The sequence below is a fragment of the Lethenteron reissneri genome, unplaced genomic scaffold (genome assembly GCF_015708825.2).
Source record: "Lethenteron reissneri isolate LAM-NWPU_2019-01 unplaced genomic scaffold, ASM1570882v1 scaffold_594, whole genome shotgun sequence".
NCBI lineage: Eukaryota > Metazoa > Chordata > Hyperoartia > Petromyzontiformes > Petromyzontidae > Lethenteron > Lethenteron reissneri.
The window spans coordinates 25,904-44,395 of NW_026892116.1; the positions used below are offsets into that span (position 1 = coordinate 25,904).

Consider the following 18,492-nt stretch of genomic DNA (forward strand, 5'->3'; position numbering starts at 1 on the left):
GCCGCACAGGGCTATACTGCGAGCACGGCGTTTGATTGACGATGATGTGCGCACGTATGCTCGCAGCGTGGGAGCGCGGCGCGAGGCTGTAACCGTAGTGGCGTCGCATTCGAATGCCGGCAAAACCGTAGCGAGTAATAGGGAGGTGGGGTAACTTAAACGGAATAGGGGATGCTGGCGGGAGGGACCCCGGGGGCCAACGGCCCCCACAACGCTACCCACGCGCCTCAGTCGTAGTCCGGCCTCTGTCTCACCCATCATCTCGCGTGTTGTCGCGGACCACGCTTCACCCCCCATAGTTATATTATTTCTCCACAACGCGGTGTTCTTCAGGAACGCAACAATGACCACCTCTTCTTGGTTCTTTCGGTAAAGTCACGTAGAATGGAAATAATAAAATAAATAAAATAAAACATAAATAAAATGTTATTTTTATTATTTTATTATTAAATAAAAATAATAATTATAAAACAATGACTTTATTGTTTAAATTTTATTATTTCCATAAAAATAAAACATAATAAAGTAAATGTTATTTTTATTATTCTAATATTAAATAATAAAATATAAAAATAAACAATTACTTCTTGTTTTATTTTTATTATTTTTATTATTTCCATAAAAATATAACATAATAAAGTAAATGTTTATTTTTATAATTTTATTATTAAATAATAAAACACAAACAGATCGTGAACGCGCTTCGACGATTCGTGGCAACGGCAACACAAAGCGCCACGCGCAGTCTCTTGCGACCAGCGGTGTCTGTGATGAAGGTTTTTGTCGTCGTCGTCGCTACTGTTGCTGCTGCTGGGTTAGATGGCGTTGGATCACAATCCTGGCACATCGCCCGATGAAACCGGTCGCCGTTGTTTGTAATCACCGGCGAAACGTCACCGGCACTCGAATTGTAAATGCTGTTGTGGGTTCACTCTCCCTGACACACAAGCGCTGTGTGTGCTGAAGTTGGTAACCAATTGGCACGTTTCGTTTACGTGACAAACCCTGACTGATTGGCCGTGTCAGGCGATTGTGGTGGGTGGTGGTGGGTTAACGACACAATGTTGATGTTTACGAGATCTCTAACCCAACAACAACAAAAAACAAACCTCTGTCACGAAAAAGTGTCACCACAGAGCAAGTCGCTCCGACCTCCTGGAGATACCGGTGTAACAGGCTACAATAACCCCTGCCCCGATTAAACCCGGGTATAGTTTGGCCCAGGCCAGAGTATACCCGGGGGGATGAAGTGTCCTAGGCTAAACTATACCCGGGGGTTTAAACTAGACTGGTCCAGACCATACCCCCTCCAGGGCAGAATATGCCCCATGTGAAAGTTCAAAGGCAATTATCCATACAGAGAACAGCCGACAACGAACTTCAATCGATATCTAAAAAGCGTATAAATGGAAGCATCTCAATTTGATCAATTGAAGCATTTTAGGGTTATTATTACAGTTTTTCTGGTTGAAGCAATCAAAGTCGATGTAAAATTTCGATTTAAAGCTTTCGTGACTGCAGGGATTCATCTTCTTGGTTCTTTCGGTAGAGTCACGTTGAAGGGAAATAATAAAACAATAAAATTCTCACGACGTTTCGATTGCAACACAAGCAATCATCATCAGGTGTGAAAACCACAGCAATATTGTTTTTGTTGTTGTGGGTTTTCATAAACTGATGATTGCTTGTGTTGCAATCGAAACGTCGTGTTAATTTGATTCTTACATTTTTATTATTTTATTATTTCCCTTCTACGTGACTTTACCAAAAGAACCAAGAATACAGTAGATTTTCATTATTCATTTTACTTTTCCAGGTAAGGCCCCCACTGAGCTGTGTAGCAGCGACCTGGCTATCACAAATGACAGCAGCGCACCGAAGTGGCTTATCACGTGACATTTACAGCAGCCAAATACTCTGAACGCATGTTGAGATGTTAACTACCTCTCCTGGTATACAGGAGATTGTGTGTTTGATTCCGACCCTGACGCCTGCTGTATATTTTGAGTTTGCGCGTCTCTCTCTCTCTCTCTCCCCGTGGTCGTGTGGATTTTCTCCAGGTCCTCCGGTTTTCCCTCGACATTTAGAATCGAGATCACGCAATCAGAGTATTTGGCCGCTATAAATGTCCACACAATGATAAGCCACTTCGTTGAGCTTTCATTTGTGATGGCCAGGTGGTCGCGTCTGATAAAAGAGCTACTACGTATCCAGTTGGACCTTACTTGGTAGAATCCCAAGATAATGTTTGTTAGTTTAAGTATGTATATATATCATTTTAAACAGAATCACAAACTAACGCTCAACTTTCTTAAACGTGCAAGAGTCAACGCGCGCCACCACCGTGCGACATCACGCGAGCAACCGGGACGACGCAGAAAATCTCTCAACCCTTTCCCGCGTCCGAGACGTCTGCAGAGTTGCAGGGTCGGTGGGTGTCACCGTTCACGGGGTGGGTGTCACCGTTCACAGGGTGGGTGTCACCGTTCACGGGGTGGGTGTCACAAGGGTGGCACAGTCGGGTTTTTTACAATCGGGTTTAATTGTCTTTTTATATTAAACCCGATCATCTAAGATTGAGAGAAATCCGGTTTCATTGGTTCTAATTGCAGAACCGCACTTCTCAACGATGGGCTTCATCCATTCCAAGCTAAGGAACTCACTGGCGCCCACGATTGTGGAGAAGCTCGTGTTCATTAAGACCAACCTGCCCGCCGCATTCTACGACTACCCCGTGCCCGACGGCCCCGAGTACCATAGCAGCACCGACGAGGAAGCAGCCTAAGCCTATCAGAGTTTCGTATTCATTAAACCAGGTTTTAATTCCCCGAAATCGGGTTTAATTGTGTTAAAGAAAAAACCCGATGCCTGCAGCTGGAAAAATCGGGTTTTTTCCACCCATGGGGTGTCACCGTTCACGGGGTGGGGGTCACCGTTCACGGGGTGAGTGTCACCGTTCACGGGGTGGGTGTCACCGTTCACGGGGTGGGGGTCACAGGTCACGGGGTGGCTGTCACCGTTCACCGCAGCAGTGGCAGCAGCAGCAGCACTGCTGTTGTTGTTATAAAGACGTCGTTGCTCACCGCAGAGAAGCGTAGCGACACGACCGCCGCCACTCTGCGCTAGCCGGCGCGAAAACTGTGCCACACTCCCTGCCCCGCGTGGCCCTGTGGGAGCCTCGGTACCGATAATGTTGCTTTAGTTTTTACTGCGTTTTGTTATTCCGACGACGACGTTCACGCACGGCGCGCGGCGTCGTCGCGACGGCAAAGGGTGAAGTTCACGCTGGGAACATTTTCAACGGGGGAGGCAGCAACAACACGCAGGGTGATCCAAGTGCAGATGCCCCAATCATACCTACACCCCCCTCCCCCAACGCCCTCTCGGAATATTTTTTCAGACCGCAGGAATCCGATGAGCTATGAAGCTCTTCTTCGCAGATCTCCAGCCGTTCCACAGATGTCCTCTCCTAGCACCCCCACCCCACCTCCTCCCCGTAGCTTTCATCTCAGCGGCAAAGTGAATATCGCGCAAGCGATGGCTCGGGGCTACGGGACTGAGTGCACGGAGATTTGTGAGCGGATGCCACCTTCGTCATCGGCCGCGGTTCAGTCTACCGCTGGATGGGTATGTACTGTACGTACTGTACGTACGTCGCACGGGGCAGGGCTACGAGACGGCACGCGGTGCGCATGGAGACCGGCGGGAGACGTGCAGACTGGGGTGTCTGTAGGTGGATCGCCCTGCGGTGTCCCCCTCTAGGGTAACAACAGTGCAGCTCTGCACGGGAGACTCTGCACACTCACACACACAGGGACCCCCAGGTGATGGGGGTGGGGGGGGACACGTGCAGTGGTTGGGACCTAGAACTCCGCACTTGCAATCGAGGGGTGGCCGGGTCGGTTTAATCTCCCACCCCCCACAGAGTGTGAGGCAGGTGTAGGAGGATCCGTAGGTTTCCGTGTTCACATTCAAAATCAGTTTCAAGGGTGGCACAGCCTCGGCTAATCACGTGGCCTGTTGTTTAAAACTAATTCACAGCTCGGCGCAGTGCACGTTTTGCTCAGGATGGCTGACTTTTCTGTTTCCACGGGAAGGAGAAAATGCATCCTGGCCGGTGTGTGTTCTCTGGTGGCTGTGAAGATGTTGTAAATGTGCAAATGCCTTCTCACACACGGTGCACTTGAACGGCTTCTCTCCTGTGTGTGTTCTCTGGTGGCTGTGAAGATGTGATAGCTGTGCAAACGCCTTCTCACATACGGTGCACTTGAACGGCTTCTCTCCTGTGTGTGTTCTCTGATGCCTGTGAAAATGTGATAGATGTGCAAACGCCTTCTCACACACGGTGCACTTGAACGGCTTCTCTCCCGTGTGTGTTCTCTGGTGGCTATGAAGATATCCTAAATGTGCAAACGCCTTCTCACACACGGTGCACTTGAACGGCTTCTCTCCCGTGTGTGTTCTCTGGTGCATCTTCAAGCTACACTTGTAGTCTGTGCTGAATGAACATTGGTCACACTGATGACTTTTGTTACTGGGCTTAGTGGGGTGTTTCCTCTGCACGTGATGCTGTAGACTAGAGCGGCAGATGAACTGACGGTTGCAGACAGGACACGGCAGCCTTGTCACCTCCACACCCACTCCACCTGCGTCATCCCAGAGGCACAAGACACACGCGCACACACCAACACCGATACATGAACACTCTTGCACACGTGTGTGTGTACATACAAAGGTAAAGGTCCCCAACAGCCATATCAGACTGTTGGGCAAGTGCTGTTTGCGAGTACCTATGAAGGCCGGCATGGCACACGAGGGAGTAGGTGGCCAACACCAGGCCCGGCCGCCTTTGTCTCTCCAGTGGCGATGTTTCCACGTTTAAGCTAGGTACACATTTGAGGCTGAGTCAGCCTAGGGGAGGCCTAAATATTCACCACTGACGTTGGCCGTGAGTGGGAATCGAACTCAGGTGGCCGGGTTCGTAGTGCAGTGGGCTCCATTATATATACACACAAAGACGAAGAACCCCCGTATAGCCTGTATATACTTTTGGGACAAGTGCTGTTATCGGGCACCTACAGTGAGGGAAAAAAGTATTTGATCCCCTGCTGATTTTAAAAAATGCAAATCAATTTATAACATTTTTGACATGCGTTTTTCTGGATTTTTTGTTGTTGTTATTCTGTCTCTCACGGTTCAAATAAACCTACCATTAAAATTATAGACTGATCATTTCTTTGCCAGTGGGCAAACGTACAAAATCAGCAGGGGATCAAATCCTTTTTCCCTCACTGTATGAAAGCCAGCATGGCACATGAGTGGGAGGGTGGCCAGCACCACACATGGCCGCCTTTGTCTCCCCAGTGGCGATGTTTACTACTACACACCACACCAGTTACTCATTTGCACCTTATCAGTGTGGGTGGTGCCTATCATCTCTGGTGAGTGGTGGCTATCATTTCTGGTGAGTGGTGGCTATCATCTGTTGTGAGTGGTGGCTATCATCTCTGGTGAGTGGTGGCTATCATCTCTGGTGAGTGGTGGCTATCATCTCTGGTGAGTGGTGGCTATCATCTCTGGTGAGTGGTGGCTATCATCTCTGGTGAGTGGATGCTATCATCTATGGGGAGTGGTGGCTATTATCTTTGGTGAGCAGTGGCTATCATCTCTGTTGAGTGGTGGCTATCATCTCTGGTGAGTGGTGGCTATCATCTCTGGTGAGTGGTGGCTATCATCTCTGGTGAGTGGATGCTATCATCTATGGGGAGCGGTGGCTATTATCTTTGGTGAGCAGTGGCTATCATCTCTGTTGAGTGGTGGCTATCATCTCTGGTGAGTGGTGGCTATCATCTCTGGTGAGTGGTGGCTATCATCTCTGGTGAGTGGTGGCTATCGTCTCTGGTGAGTGGTGGCTATCATCTCTGGTGAGTGGTGGCTATCATCTCTGGTGAGTGGTGGCTATCATCTCTGGTGAGTGGTGGCTATCATCTCTGGTGAGTGGATGCTATCATCTATGGGGAGTGGTGGCTATTATCTTTGGTGAGCAGTGGCTATCATCTCTGTTGAGTGGTGGCTATCATCTCTAGTGAGTGGTGGCTATCGTCTCTGGTGAGTGGTGGCTATCATCTCTGGTGAGTTGGGGTGGCTATCATCTCTGGTGAGTGGTGGCTATCATCTCTGGTGAGTGGATGCTATCATCTATGGGGAGTGGTGGCTATCATCTCCGGTGAGCGGTGGCTATCATCTCTGTTGAGTGTGGCTATCATCGCTGGTGAGTGGTGGCTATCATCTCTGTGAGTGGATGCTATCATCTATGGGGAGTGGTGGCTATTATCTTGGTGAGGCAGTGGCTATCATCTCTGTTGAGTGGTGGCTATCGTCTCTGTGAGTGCGGATGGTTATCATCTCTGGTGAGTGGTGGCTATCATCTCTAGTGAGTGGTGCCTATCATCTCTGGTGAGTGGGGCTATCATCTCTAGTTGAGTGGTGGCTATCGTCTCTGGTGAGCGGTGGTTATCTCTCTGGTGATTGGTGGCTATCATCTCTGGTGAGTGGTGGCTATCATCTCTAGTGAGTCGAGGCTATCATCTCTGGTGAGTGGTTGCTATCATCTCCGGTGAGCGGTGGCTATCATCTCTGGTGAGTGGTGGCTATCATCTCTGTGAGTGGTGGCTATCATCTCTGGTGAGTGGATGCTATCATCTATGGAGTGGTGGCTATTATCTTGGTGAGCAGTGGCTATCATCTCTGTTGAGTGGTGGCTATCATCTCTGGTGAGTGGTGGCTATCGTCTCTGGTGAGTGGTGGCTATCATCTATGGGGAGTGGTGGCTATCATCTCTGGTGAGTGGTGGCTATCATCTATGGGGAGTGGTGGCTATCATCTCTGGTGAGTGGTGGCTATCATCTCTGGTGAGTGGGTGGCTATCATCTATGGGGAGTGGTGGCTATTAATCTTGGTGAGCAGTGGCTATCATCTCTGTTGAGTGGTGGCTATCTCTCTGGTGAGTGGTGGCTATCGTCTCTGGTGAGTGTGGCTATCATCTCTGGTGAGTGGAGCTATCATCTATGGGGAGTGGTGGCTATTATCTTTGGTGAGCAGTGGCTATCATCTCTGGGTGAGTGGGTTGCTATCATCTCTAATGAGTCGAGGCATCATCTCTGGTGAGTGGTTGCTATCATCTCCGGTGAGCGGTGGCTATCATCTCTGGTGAGTGGTGGCTATCCTCTGGTGAGTGGTGGCTATCATCTCGGTGAGTGGATGCTATCATCTATGGGGAGTGGTGGCTATTATCTTTGGTGAGCAGTGGCTATCATCTCTGTTGAGTGGTGGCTATCGTCTCTGGTGAGCGTGGTTATCATCTCTGTGATGGTGGCTATCATCTCTAGTGAGTGGTGCCTATCATCTCTGGTGAGTGGTGGCTATCATCTCTAGTGAGTGGTGGCTATCGGCTCTGGTGAGCGGTGGTTATCATCTCTGGTGAGTGGTGGCTATGCATCTCTGGTGAGTGGTGCTATCATCTCTGTGAGTGGTGGCTATCATCTCTGGTGAGTGGTGGCTATCATCTCTGGTGAGTGGAGGCTATCATCGCTGGTGATTGGTGGCTATCATCTCTGGTGAGTGTTGGCCTATCATCTCTGGTGAGTGGTGGCTATCATCTCTGGTGAGTGGATGCTATCATCTATGGGGAGTGGTGGCTATTATCTTTGGTGAGCAGGGCTATCATCTCTGTTGAGTGGTGGCTATCATCTCTGGTGAGTGGTGGCTATCGTCTCTGGTGAGTGGTGGCTATCATCTATGGGGAGTGGTGGCTATCATCTCTGGTGAGTGGTGGCTATCATCTATGGGGAGTGGTGGCTATCATCTCTGGTGAGTGGTGGCTATCATCTCTGGTGAGTGGTGGCTATCATCTCTGGTGAGTGGTGGCTTCATCTCTGGTGAGTGGTGGCTATCATCTCTGGTGAGTGGTGGCTATCATCTCTGGTGAGTGGTGGCTATCATCTCTGGTGAGTGGTGGCTATCATCTCTGGTGAGTGGATGCTATCTATGGGAGTGGTGGCTATTATCTTTGGTGAGCAGTGGCTATCATCTCTGTTGAGTGGTGGCTATCATCTCTGGTGAGTGGTGGCTATCTCTGGTGATGGTGGCTATCATCTCTGGTGAGTGGATCGCTAGCATCTATGGGGAGCGGTGGCTATTATCTTTGGTGAGCAGTGGCTATCATCTCTGTTGAGTGGTGGCTATCATCTCTGGTGAGTGGTGGCTATCAATCTCTGTGAGTGGTGGCTATCATCTCTGGTGAAGTGGTGGCTATCGTCTCTGGTGAGTGGTGGCTATCATATCTGGTGAGTGGTGGCTATCATCTCTGTGAGTGGTGGCTATCATCTCTGGTGAGTGTGGCTATCATCTCTGGTGAGTGGATGCTATCATCTATGGGGAGTGGTGGCTATTATCTTTGGTGAGCAGTGGCTATCATCTCTGTTGAGTGGTGGCTATCATCTCTATGAGTGGTGGCGATCGTCCTGGTGAGTGTGGCTATCATCTCTGGTGATGTGGGCTATCATCCTCTGGTGATGGTGGCTATCATCTCTGGTGAGTGGATGCTCATCTATGGGGAGTGGTGGCTATTATCTTTGTGAGCAGTGGCTATCATCTCTGTTGAGTGGTGGCTATCATCTCTGTGAGTGGGGCTATCATCTCTGGTGAGTGGAGTGCTATCATCTATGGGGAGTGGTGGATATTATCTTTGGTGAGCATGGCTATCATCTCTGTTGAGTGGTGGCTATCGTCTCTGGTGAGCGGTGGTTATCATCTCTGGTGAGGGTGGTGGCTATCATCTCTAGTGAGTGGTGCCTATCATCTCTGGTGAGTGGTGGCTATCATCTCTAGTGAGTGGTGGCTATCGTCGCTGGTGAGCGGTGGTTATCATCTCTGGTGAGTGGTGGCTATCATCTCTAGTGAGTGGGCCTATCATCTCTGGTGAGTGGTGCTATCATCTCTGGTGAGTTGGTGGCTATCATTCTCTGGTGAGTGGTGGCTATCATCTCTGGTGAGTGGTGGCTATACAGCTCTGGTGAGTGGTGGCTATCATCTCTGGTGAGTGGAGGCTATCATCGCTGGTGAGTGGTGGCTATCATCTCTGGTGAGTGGTGGCTATCATCTCTGGTGAGTGGTGGCTATCATCTCTGGTGAGTGATGCTATCATCTATGGGAGTGGTGGCTATTATCTTTGGTGAGCAGTGGCTATCATCTCTGTTGAGTGTGGCTATCATCTCTGGTGAGTGGTGGCTATCGTCTCGGTGAGTGTGGCTATCATCTATGGGGAGTGGTGGCTTATCATCTCTGGTGAGTGGTGGCTATCATCTATGGGGAGTGGTGGCTATCATCTCTGGTGAGTGGTGGCTATCATCTCTGGTGAGTGGTGGCTATATCTCTGGTGAGTGGTGGCTATCATCTATGGGAGTGGTGGCTATTATCTTTGGTGAGCAGTGGCTATCATCTCTGTTGAGTGGTGGCTATCGTCTCTGGTGAGTGGTGGCTATATCTCTGGTGAGTGGATGCTATCATCTATGGGGAGTGGTGGCTATTATCTTTGGTGAGCAGTGGCTATCATCTCTGGTGAGTGGTGGCTATCGTCTCTGGTGAGTGGTGGCTATCATCTCTGGTGGAGTGGATGCTATCAGCATATGGGAGTGGTGGCTATCTATCTTTGGTGAGCAGTGGCTATCATCTCTGTTGAGTGGTGGCTATCATCTCTGGTGAGTGGTGGCTATCATCTCTGGTGAGTGGATGCTATCATCTATGGGGAGTGGTGGCTATTATCTTTGGTGAGCAGTGGCTATCATCTCTGTTGAGTGGTGGCTATCGTCTCTGTTGAGCGGTGGTTATCATCTCTGGTGAGTGGTGGCTATCATCTCTAGTGAGTGGTGCCTATCATCTCTGGTGAGTGGTGGCTATCATCGCTGGTGAGCGGTGGTTATCATCTCTGGTGAGCGGTGGCTATCATCTCTGGTGAGTGATGGCTTTATCTCTGGTGAGTGGTGGCTATCATCTCTGGAGAGTGGTGGCTATCATCTCTAGTGAGTGGAGGCTATCATCTCTGGTGATGGTGGCTATCATCTCTGGTGAGTGGTGTGCTATCATCTCTAGTGAGTCGAGGCTATCATCTCTGGTGAGTGGTTGCTATCATCTCCGTGAGCGGTGGCTATCATCTCTGTTGAGTGGTGGCTATCATCTCTGGTGAGTGGTGGCTATCATCTCTGGTGAGTGGATGCTATCATCTATGGGGAGTGGTGGCTATTATCTTTGGTGAGCAGTGGCTATCATCTCTGTTGAGTGGTGGCTATCATCTCTGGTGAGTGGTGGCTATCGTCTCTGGTGAGTGGTGGCTATCATCTATGGGAGTGGTGGCTATCATCTCTGGTGAGTGGTGGCTATCATCTATGGGGTGGGGTGGCGATCATCTCTGGTGAGTGGTGGCTATCATCTCTGGTGAGTGGTGGCTATCATCTATGGGGAGTGGTGGCTATTATCTTTGGTGAGCAGTGGCTATCATCTCTGTTGAGTGGTGGCTATCATCTCTGGTGAGTGGTGGCTATCGTCCTCTGGTGAGTGGTGGCTATCATCTCTGGTGAGTGGATGCTATCATCTATGGGGAGTGGTGGCTATTATCTTTGGTGAGCAGTGGCTATCATCTCTGGTGAGTGGTTGCTATCATCTCTAATGAGTCGAGGCTATCATCTGGTGAGTGGTTGCTATCATCTCGGTGAGCGGTGGCTATCATCTCTGGTGAGTGGTGGCTATCATCTCTGGTGAGTGGTGGCTATCATCTCTGGTGAGTGGATGCTATCATCTATGGGGAGTGGTGGCTATTATCTTTGGTGAGCAGTGGCTATCATCTCTGTTGAGTGGTGGCTATCATCTCTGGTGAGTGGTGGCTATCGTCTCTGGTGAGTGGTGGCTATCATCTATGGGGAGTGGTGGCTATCATCTCTGGTGAGTGGTGGCTATCATCTATGGGGAGTGGTGGCTATCATCTCTGGTGAGTGGTGGCTATCATCTCTGGTGAGTGGTGGCTATCATCTATGGGGAGTGGTGGCTATTATCTTTGGTGAGCAGTGGCTATCATCTCTGTTGAGTGGTGGCTATCATCTCTGGTGAGTGGTGGCTATCGTCTCTGGTGAGTGGTGGCTATCATCTCTGGTGAGTGGATGCAACATCTATGGGGAGTGGTGGCTATTATCTTTGGTGAGCAGTGGCTATCATCTGTTGAGTGGTGGCTATCATCTCTGGTGAGTGGTGGCTATCATCTCTGGTGAGTGGATGCTATCATCTATGGGGAGTGGTGGCTATTATCTTTGGTGAGCAGTGGCTATCATCTCTGTTGAGTGGTGGCTATCTTCTCTGTTGAGCGGTGGTTATCATCTCTGGTGAGTGGTGGCTATCATCTCTAGTGAGTGGTGCCTATCATCTCTGGTGAGTGGTGGCTATCATCTCTGGTGAGCGGTGGTTATCATCTCTGGTGAGGTGGCTATCATCTCTGGTGAGTGATGGCTTTCATCTCTGGTGAGTGGTGGCTATCATCTCTGGTGAGTGGTGGCTATCATCTCTAGTGAGTGGAGGCTATCATCTTGGTGAGTGGTGGCTATCATCTCTGGTGAGTGGTTGCTATCATCTCTAGTGAGTCGAGGCTATCATCTCTGGTGAGTGGTTGCTATCATCCGGTGAGCGGTGGCTATCATCTCTGGTGAGTGGTGGCTATCATCTCTGGTGAGTGGTGGCTATCATCTGGTGAGTGGATGCTATCATCTATGGGGAGTGGTGGCTATTATCTTTGGTGAGCAGTGGCTATCATCTCTGTGAGTGGTGGCTATCATCTCTGGTGAGTGGTGGCTATCGTCTCTGGTGAGTGGTGGCTATCATCTATGGGGAGTGGTGGCTATCATCTCTGGTGAGTGGTGGCTATCATCTATGGGGAGTGGTGGCTATCATCTCTGGTGAGTGGTGGCTATCATCTCTGGTGAGTGGGGCTATCATCTATGGGAGTGGTGGCTATATCTTTGGTGAGCAGTGGCTATCATCTCTGTTGAGTGGTGGCTATCATCTCTGGTGAGTGTGGCTATCGTCTCTGGTGAGTGGTGGCTATCATCTCTGGTGAGTGGATGCTATCATCTATGGGGAGTGGTGGCTATTATCTTTGGTGAGCAGTGGCTATCATCTCTGGTGAGGGTTGCTATCATCTCTAATGAGTCGAGGCTATCATCTCTGGTGAGTGGTTGCTATCATCCGGTGAGCGGTGGCTATCATCTCTGGTGAGTGGTGGCTATCATCTCTGGTGAGTGGTGGCTATCATCTCTGGTGAGTGGATGCTATCATCTATGGGGAGTGGTGGCTATTATCTTTGGTGAGCAGTGGCTATCATCTCTGTTGAGTGGTGGCTATCATCTCTGGTGAGTGGTGGCTATCGTCTCTGGTGAGTGGTGGCTATCATATGGGGAGTGGTGGCTATCATCTCGGTGAGTGGTGGCTATCATCTATGGGGAGTGGTGGCTATCATCTCTGGTGAGTGGTGGCTATCATCTCTGGTGAGTGGTGGCAATCATCTCTGGTGAGTGGTGGCTATATCTTGGTGAGCAGTGGCTATCATCTCTGGTGAGTGGTGGCTATAATCTGTGGTGAGTGGTGGCTATGTCTCTGGTGAGTGGTGGCTATCATCTCTGGTGAGTGGTGGCTATAATCTCTGGTGAGTGGTGGCTAATCATCTCTGGTGAGTGGTGGCTATCATCTCTGGTGAGTGGTGGCTATAGTCTGGTGAGCAGTGGCGAGTCTCTGGTGAGCGGTGCTCACAGTGTTCCTCGCTTGGTGGAGGCTGCACGGGCTGCAGGTCTCTGGCGGTGGCCCTGGGAGCCATCTCGTTGCTGCTGCTCCTGCTGCGGCGTCGCGAGGGCCCGGCCTCGCAGGCGATGCCCAGCTCCTGGGCGAACTCCTCGCCGTACCAGACCAGCAGCTCAGAGCCGGGCCCCACGGCACGGAATGTGCGGTAGTAAATCTGCCCCGGTGCTGGAAGGCCACCAGGTTCTGCTCCTGCTCATTCCTCGCGCAGTTGACGAACCTGCGCGGGCAGACGCGGGGGCGGGGTGGGCGCCGTTAGCGAGCGCCTATTAAGGGCCGGCACTGGGCGCTACGTGGGGGTGGTGTGGCTGGAACCACGCTCCGTACCGGGTGCTCATTTGATGCCGAGTCGACCAAGGGGAGGCCCAGGGTTGGTCTCTGTGTGTAGTGGTTCTGGTCTCTTTAGTGGTTCTGGTCTCTGTGTGTGGTGGTTCGGTTTCTGTGTGTAGTGGTTCTGGTCTCTGTGTGTAGTGGTTTGGTCTCTGTGTGTGGTGGTTCTGGTCTCTGTGTGTGGTGGTTCTGGTCTCTGTGTGTGGTGGTTCTGGTCTCTGTGTGTGGTGGTTCTGGTCTCTGAGTGTAGTGGTTCTGGTCTCTGTGTGTGGTGGTTCTGGTCTCTGTGTGTGTGGTGGTTCTGGTCTCTGTGTGTGGTGGTTTGGTCTCTGTGTTGGTGGTTCTGGTCTCTGTGTGTGGTGGTTCTGGTCTCTGAGTGTAGTGGTTCTGGTCTCTGTGTGCAGGTTCTGGTTTCTGTGTGTAGTGGTTCTGGTCTCTGTGTGTGGTGGTTCTGGTCTCTGTGTGTGGTGGTTCTGGTCTCTGTGTGTAGTGGTTCTGGTCTCTGTGTGTGGTGGTTCTGGTCTCTGTGTGTAGTGGTTCTGATCTCTGTGTTGTGGTCCTTAAGACAAAAATCACCTCATCCAGTTTGACTTAGATTCATCCTGAGCATCAACATATTCACGATCCTTTTTGTTTTTGTAAATCTGAAACACACACGCACACGAGCAGATCCACGGATAATTAACGTGAGTTGGACTGTAAGTTGAACTTCTTTCGCACCGTACTTAGCCAACCATGCTGATCGGAGGTGCGGGAGAAGGACAACAAACTAAACACCAAAATCAGTTCTATAGAAATGCGTTTTCAACCTACAAGATTTAAAAGTGCATAGCTCCCAGTGGCTTCCTAACATTGGAAGGAAGAACCTTCCAGACGGCCGCAGAAGTGCATCTGTAAGCGCCACGCCATGCGGTGACCACGTCTTGCTGTGTGTTACAAGTTGAAATTAGAATTACGTAAATTTTTGGGTCTCTCTGTGATTCTGGGGGTCTCTCTGAAATTCTTTGGGTGAGTCTCTAGGTCTCTGTACGAGTCTATGGGTTTCTATGCGAGTCTCTGGGTCTCTGTGCAAGTCTCTATGGTCTCTGTGTGAGTCTGTGGGTCTCTCGGTGCGATTCTCTGGGTCTCTGTGCGAGTCTGTGGGTGACTGTGTGGGGCTCTGGTCTCTGTGCGAATCTCTGGGTCTCTGTGTGAGACTGTGGGTCTCTCTGTGCGATTCTCTGAGCCTCTATGTGAGTATCTGGGTCTCTCTGTGCCAGTCTCTGGGTCTCTGTGTGAGTCTGTGTGTCCCACTGTGAGTCTCTGGGTCTCTGTGCAAAGTCTCTGGGTCTCTCTATGCGAGTCTCTGGGTCTCTGTGTGAGTCTGTGGGTGACTGTGTGAAGCTATGGGTCTCTGTGCGAGTCTATGGGTCTGTGTGTGAATCTATGGGTCTCTGTGCGAGTCTATGGGTCTCTGTGCGAGTCTATGGGTTTCTGTGCGAGTCTATGGGTCTATGTGCGAGTCTATGTGTCTCTGTGTGAGTCTATGGGTATCTGTGAGCATGAACAGAGTTTGCGTGATGATGGTTTATGCTTCTTGACGAGATCAGCGGCGAGGTATCATGGTTTATTTGTGTGTAAGGAGTGCGTGAGGCAGAACCACTTGTCTGTGGTTCCTCCTCGCGCATTGAAGTTGTTCTGTCCTTGCGAGCGAGCGGCTACTGTGGGTTACAAGTTTAACTCGTAATTACGTAATTTTTTGGGTCTCTCTGTGAGTCTGTGGGTCCCTCTGTGAGTCACTGAGTCTCTGTGCAAGTCTCTAAGGCTCTGTGCGAGTCTCTGGGTCTCTGTGTGAGACTGTGGGTCTCTGTGCGATTCTCTGGGTCTCTGTGCGAGTCTCTGTGCGAGTCTCTGGGTCTCTGTGAGTCTGTGGGTCTCTGTGCGATTCTCTGAGCCTATGTGTGAGTATCTGGGTCTCTCTGTGCGAGTCTCTGGGTCTCTGTGTGAGTCTGTGTGTCCCACTGTGAGTCTCTGGGTCTCTGTTCAAGTCTCTAGGTCTCTGTGCAAGTATGTGGGTCTCTCTATGCGAGTCTCTGGGTCTCTGTGCAAAGTCTCTGGGTCTCTCTGTGAGTCTGTGGGTTTCTCTGTGCAAAGTCTCTGGGTCTCTGTGTGAGTCTGTGGATGACTGTGTGAGTCTCTGGGTCTCTGTGCGAGTCTCTGGGTTTCTCTGTGCAAAGTCTCTGGGTCTCTGTGTGAGTCTGTGGATGACTGTGTGAGTCTCTGGGTCTCTCTGTGCAAAGTCTCTGGGTCTCTGTGTGAGTCTGTGGGTGACTGTGTGAGTATCTGGGTCTCTCTGTGCCAGTCTCTGCGTATCTGTGTGAGTCTGTGGGTTTCTCTGTATCTCCTTCACGAGCCTCCTCTCCACACACACGATGATGATGTAGGAATAGGAGGAGGCTGCAGCAGTGGCAGTGGCAGCAGCAGCAGCAGCTCACCAGCCAGCAGTACTCGCTCACGGGGTTCTCCTCAGACACCTCTCCCTGGTAGGGCCCAAACATCACCCCCTTGGGCAGCTTCTTCCTGTTGCTCCACACCCCGAGGCCAGCGCCGGCGATGGAGGAGGCGCCGACGGTGAGGCCCTGGGGCAGGCTGAGCCGAGCCCTGTTGGCCACTCCCGGGGCCACGGCCGCGTCCGCGATGAACTCTGGCGGGCCGTGCACGGAGCATCCCCCAGGTAGAAATCCCTGCACAGCTCGCAGACTGAGAGCCACAGCAGCAGCAGCGGGAGGAGGGCGAACCGCAGTAGCAACAGCAGCAGCAGCAGTGGCACTGTGAGAGAGTGAGAGGGTGAGGAGCGCTCCAGACAGATGCCTCCCTCCCTCCCTCTCTGCATGGGGAACTTCTTTAGCTCGCTCATCGGAGATGTAAACCCTGTCACCTTCCCTGCATCCCTCCCTGCATCCCTGAGTGAGGGAGCAAAAGAGAGAGAGGTAAGTGAGAGTGTGAGAAAGGGAGCGTGTGAGAGGGAGGGAAAGGGGGCAAGAGTGAGAGGAGCAAGTGGAATAATCGAGTGAGAGTGCGGGAGCAATAGAGAGATAGATGGTGAGAGTGTGACAAACTGATGGGTGAGAGTGTGACATTCTAGATTTGAAGCTTTCGTGACTGCAAGGATTCATACTCTTAGTTCTTTCGGTAAAGTCACGTAGGTAAAAAATGAAATTAAAATTAATAAAATAAATAATAAAATAATGCACCAAATCTGGCTGTGACGGTCCCACCTGATGACGGAGACTTGTGTTGCCTCCGAAACGTCGTGATTTTTATTTTATTTTTATAAATTTTTATTTCATTTTTTACTTACGTGACTTTACCGAAAGAACTAAGAGTATGAGAGTGTGACAAACTGACATTGTGAGAAAGTGAGAGAGAGGTAGGGGGAGCAGGGGGTCTCACAGAAGAAGTCGTCGTCCTGGGGCTCCTCCACCTCTGTGTAGACTTTCCTCTCGCGCGGGCGCAGGCCGTAGCGAGAGCGAGCGCTGCGCGACACCGCCACAGCCTGGGCGGAGGCCGGCGGCACGGAGGAGCCTGCAGGCAAACACGGCGAGATGTTGACTACCTCTCGTGGTATACGGGAGGTCGCAGATTCCATCCCGACCCTGACGAAGCCTGCTGTATATTTGGAGTCTGCGTGTCTCTCTCTCCTCTGTGGCGAGATGTTAACTCCCTCGCATAGTCTACAGGAGGTCGTGGGTGCGATCCCGACCCTGACGACCCACGCTGTATATTTGGAGTTTGCGTGTTGAACCTCCCCGTGGTTGCCTGGATTTTTCTCCGGGTCCTCCGGTTTTTCCCCTCGACATTTAGAATCAATGTCACGTGTTGAGAGTATTTGGCTGCTGTAAATGTCCACGTAATGATGATGATGACAAGTCACTTCGTTGAGCTCTCATTTGTGATAGCCAGGTCGCTTCTGAAAAACAGTTACACAGCTCAGTGGGGCTTACCCTGGTAAATAAACATCGTTTAGTTCATAGGCTGCATCAGTACCAGCAGCAGCCCTGACAGGAGCACATGTAGCAGTAGCATCAACAGCAGTGGCGACTTCCATCAGCAGCAACAGAAGATTGCGGAGTTCCGGTGAGAATAGAGGGGAGTGTGGAGTTCCGGTGAGAATAGAGGGGAGTGTGGAGTTCCGGTGAGAATAGAGGGGAGTGTGGAGTTCCGGAGAATAGAGGGGAGTGTGGAGTTCCGGTGAGAATAGAGGGGAGTGTGGAGTTCCGGTGAGAATAGAAGGGAGTGTGGAGTTCCGGTGGGAATAGAGGGGAGTGTGGAGTTCCGGTGAGAATAGAGGGGAGTGTGGAGTTCCGGTGAGAATAGAGGGGAGTGTGGAGTTCCGGTGAGAATAGAGGGGAGTGTAGAGTTCCGGTGGGAATAGAGGGGAGTGTGGAGTTCCGGTGAGAATAGAGGGGAGCGTGGAGTTGCGGTGTGAATAGAAATCACCGCTGCAAGCTACGCACCTCCACGTATCCTCTGGAGCGCCACCCTCAGGGCCTCCTTGCAGGCGGTGGCTCTGCGCTCCAGCCTGAACATCGCCATCCTGGCCTTGTGCACCTCCCTCAGCTCAAATCCCCTGAACTCCTCCTCCTGCTGCTCATCCTCCTCCACGCCCTGCAAGATGCTCCACACGTACTCCAGGGCTTCCGCTTTAGTCTGAGCGGAGGGGGCGGTGGGGTGAGGGGGCGGAGGGGGTGTGGGGGGCGGAGTTGGTGCGGTGACCAGCGGTGGCTAGGAGATGTTAACTCCCTCGCCTGGTACGCAGGAGGTCGCGGGTTCCATCTCGAGCCTGACACCTCATCGGATTCCTCCAGTACAATACATATTCTAATTCTGATATTCTGATTCTGTAAATCTGATTCCATACATCAAGCAGAACCATGCCGTCATGCTGAACCTCGGTGGGTATGGCAGGCCAAGCCTCTTCACAACTAAACTAATTAATAAACTAATTATAATAATAAGCCCAAACGTTGTACCAGAGTGCCATGCAGGGGGGGCATGGTGGCTAGGAGATGTTAACAACCTCTCCTTGTACGCAGGAGGTCATGGGTTCGATCCTGACCCTGACGCCTGCTGCTGTATATTTGGAGTCTTCGTCTTTTTTTTCTCTCTCCCCGTGGTGAGGCGAGTTAGGGGAGGCACAGCCTCACCTGTTATACTCCAATGGAAATAGTTACGAAAAGTACAAAGTAAAAAGTTAACCCATAAAAACAAAGTTTTCACTATAAATCCTTT

The 18,492-nt window shown here is 51.0% G+C and overlaps 1 protein-coding gene across 1 annotated transcript; it reads right to left on the reverse strand.

Annotated features, from left to right (window-relative positions):
• Positions 1 to 1,736: 1,736 nt before the first annotated feature.
• On the reverse strand, positions 1,737 to 17,910 carry LOC133339949 (zinc finger protein 79-like; the record flags this gene model as incomplete). Its single annotated transcript, XM_061548055.1, has 6 exons — positions 1,737 to 4,646; positions 12,847 to 13,048; positions 15,696 to 15,960; positions 16,139 to 16,163; positions 16,654 to 16,785; positions 17,718 to 17,910. Coding segments are annotated over 6 exons (1,428 nt in total), but the record flags the coding sequence as incomplete, so codon positions are not given.
• Between the last annotated feature and the right edge of the window lie 582 nt (positions 17,911 to 18,492).